This window comes from Neomonachus schauinslandi, chromosome 11 (assembly GCF_002201575.2).
Source record: "Neomonachus schauinslandi chromosome 11, ASM220157v2, whole genome shotgun sequence".
NCBI lineage: Eukaryota > Metazoa > Chordata > Mammalia > Carnivora > Phocidae > Neomonachus > Neomonachus schauinslandi.
This window is the reverse complement of record NC_058413.1, coordinates 107,893,223-107,895,593: the sequence shown is the minus strand read 5'-3', so window position 1 is coordinate 107,895,593 and position 2,371 is coordinate 107,893,223. Positions and strand designations below refer to the sequence as shown.

Here is a 2,371-nt window from a genome sequence, read left to right as displayed (position 1 = left end):
TTTGAAAATTTTTTTATCATTGAAGTATAGATGAAATATGGTTTCCTAGTGTTTGGACAGTTCTGTACATTATGCAGCGCTCACGGCCATAGGTGTAGTCACTGCCACCATGCCAAACATTGTTATATTATTAACTATATTGCCTGTGCTGTACTTTTCATTCCTGTAACTTACTTACCTTATAACTGGAAGTTTGCACGTTGTAATCCCCCGCACTTATTTTGCCCATCCCCCAACCGCCCTCCGGCAACCACTAGTCTCTGTATTTATGAGGCTGTTTCTGTTTTGTTTTTATTATTATTATTATTATTATTATTAGAGGGAGAGAGTGGCGTGGAGGCGCAGAGGGAGAGAGTCCCCGCTGAGCCCCAGGCAGGGCTCCATCTCAGGGCCCTGAGATCATGACCTGAGCTGTAAGGCAGAGTCGGTCGTTTCCCCAACTGAGCCTCCCAGGGGCCCGTTTGTTTTAAGATTCCATGTTCAAGGGAAATCACATGTATCATAGGTATTTCACATGTACTTCTCTGTCTGACCCAAGAAATCAGGTTTTTTTCGAATTCAAAACCATAGCCAAACACACTCCAACGAACTCCAAAGTATAGCCGCCGCCAAGCGACTTCCGGTGCAAGATGGCGCCGCCGGAAGAGCCCGCTCCCACCTCTCGCGCCGGGCCCGCGCCGGGCCCGCGCCGGGCCCGCGCCGAGCCGGGGAGCCCCTGCTCCCCAAGGGGGGCCGAGGCCCGGCGAGCAGCGCCCGCACACACGCCGGGGGGACCGCAGGGAGAGCGGGGAGGGGGGGCGCTGGCCCCGGGAAGCCCCCCGTGGGCTAGAGCGCAGGCCTCCGCCGCAGGGCCGGCGTCTGCGCTGGGGGTGGGGGCGCGGAAGGAAGCCGGGTGTGAAGGAGCCACCGGACCGGAGAGGCCTCAGCCCCGGAGCCCTGCCAAGCGGCGGGGGAGCTGCTGGAGCCGGTCCAGCGCCGGGGCTGGCGAGCGCCACTGTTGACACTGGCCTCCGCCTGGCGAGCGCATGGTGCTGACGGGAACAGGGCCCCGCGCGCCTCGGCCGGCCGGCCGGGCCTCCCCCGCGCTGCGCAGCCTGGGACGCCCCGGGCGGGTCAGCGTCCGTGCGGCTCACACAGGCCGGCGCCACGTCCGCCCGGACGGCCGTCCCCCGCGCAGAGCGTTCTGGGAACTCCGGGCGCGTGTGTGCTTCCGCCCGGCCGGAGCCAGGCCCGCTCCTTACTCGCTGGCACGTGGTCTGCAGAGGGACCGTCAAGGATTTCCCAGAGCGAGAGAATCGTGACGGGAAGTTCGATCAGATTTCCGGCTTCGCGTGTCAGAAGTCGGACCAGGCTTGGTAGAGGCGCTCGGTGCCTGAGCGGGGAGCCGCGGACGGGCCCGCCCTGAGGCTCGCAGCGACTTCCCCGCCGGGGCCCGACGACGGACTCGGCGCAGCGCGGCCCTACACCGCACAGTAAGTTTTTTCCAAAATCCTTTTATCTTTTCAGTTTGTATCTTGCTTTGAGCAAGGGTTTCAGCGTCTCTAGCCCCACTCTTTTAACAATGAAACGCACCTCACAGCGTTGCTGTGAGGGTTGACTGAGAGAAGTGCGCGGAGAGCACCTCACAAAATGTCTGTCGTGAGGGCACCGTCCGGAGGGCGAGTCCTAGAAACCGCTTCCGAATGAAGGAATGGAAGCGCCCTATCGCGCGGCGGTGAGAAACGCTCGCGAGCACCCCCGCCGGCCGCCCTGGAGCTGCACCGGCCTGCGACCCTGACGTACGGCCGCGTGGGTCTTGCCGACCGTGAGACCGCGTGCCGCGCAGCGCCGCCCGGACGAGGGCGGGCTCCGCGGAAGACCCGCCGCCGCCAGGGAGCGGGAAAACGGGGCCGGCCCGCTCTGCGGCTGAAGGTAAGGCGATCCCATTCCGCTGGAAGTCTCCGGCGTGCGCGTGGCTGAGATGCTCGCGGGGAGATCATCGTTCCGTGTCCACGACTCCACCGTACGTGACCGACACCGCTTTCCAGATACCCGAGTATGAAAGACGTAGGTCCAAGAGTCGAAGGTTCTTCAAAACATTCTGAAAATGTACTTTCAGAAATGGGGAAGAGTTAAAATGTTCCTCCAGCCTTGTAACGCCACGTTATCAGACTTTAAAAAGAGCAGATGTGACATTCAAAATATAAATTGATCTTTTTTAACTGCATACTATAAGTTAAAGGTATATAAAGAAATTATTCTAAGCCTAGAAATTTCTAATCATTTGCACAGCTGCATTTGTGTATTACTGAATTTGAAGTAATAGATAAACTAGCATTACTGTAATTATGATGTTCTTCAGGAAAGCGTTAAAACTCAGGCTAACACTTCA

General features: G+C 58.5%; 1 protein-coding gene across 1 annotated transcript; it reads left to right on the top strand.

Moving 5' to 3' along the window:
• The first annotated feature begins 629 nt into the window (after nucleotides 1–629).
• LOC110586390 (collagen alpha-1(I) chain-like) lies at nucleotides 630–1,001 on the top strand. Its single transcript, XM_021696605.1, has one exon. It carries the CDS (start codon nucleotides 630–632, stop codon nucleotides 999–1,001), a length of 372 nt encoding a protein of 123 aa, XP_021552280.1.
• Nucleotides 1,002–2,371: the final 1,370 nt, after the last annotated feature.

Bases quoted from the DNA above. Each gene is read 5' to 3' on its own strand.
- LOC110586390 (XM_021696605.1), top strand. From the start codon at position 630: ATGGCGCCGCCGGAAGAGCCCGCTCCCACCTCTCGCGCCGGGCCCGCG.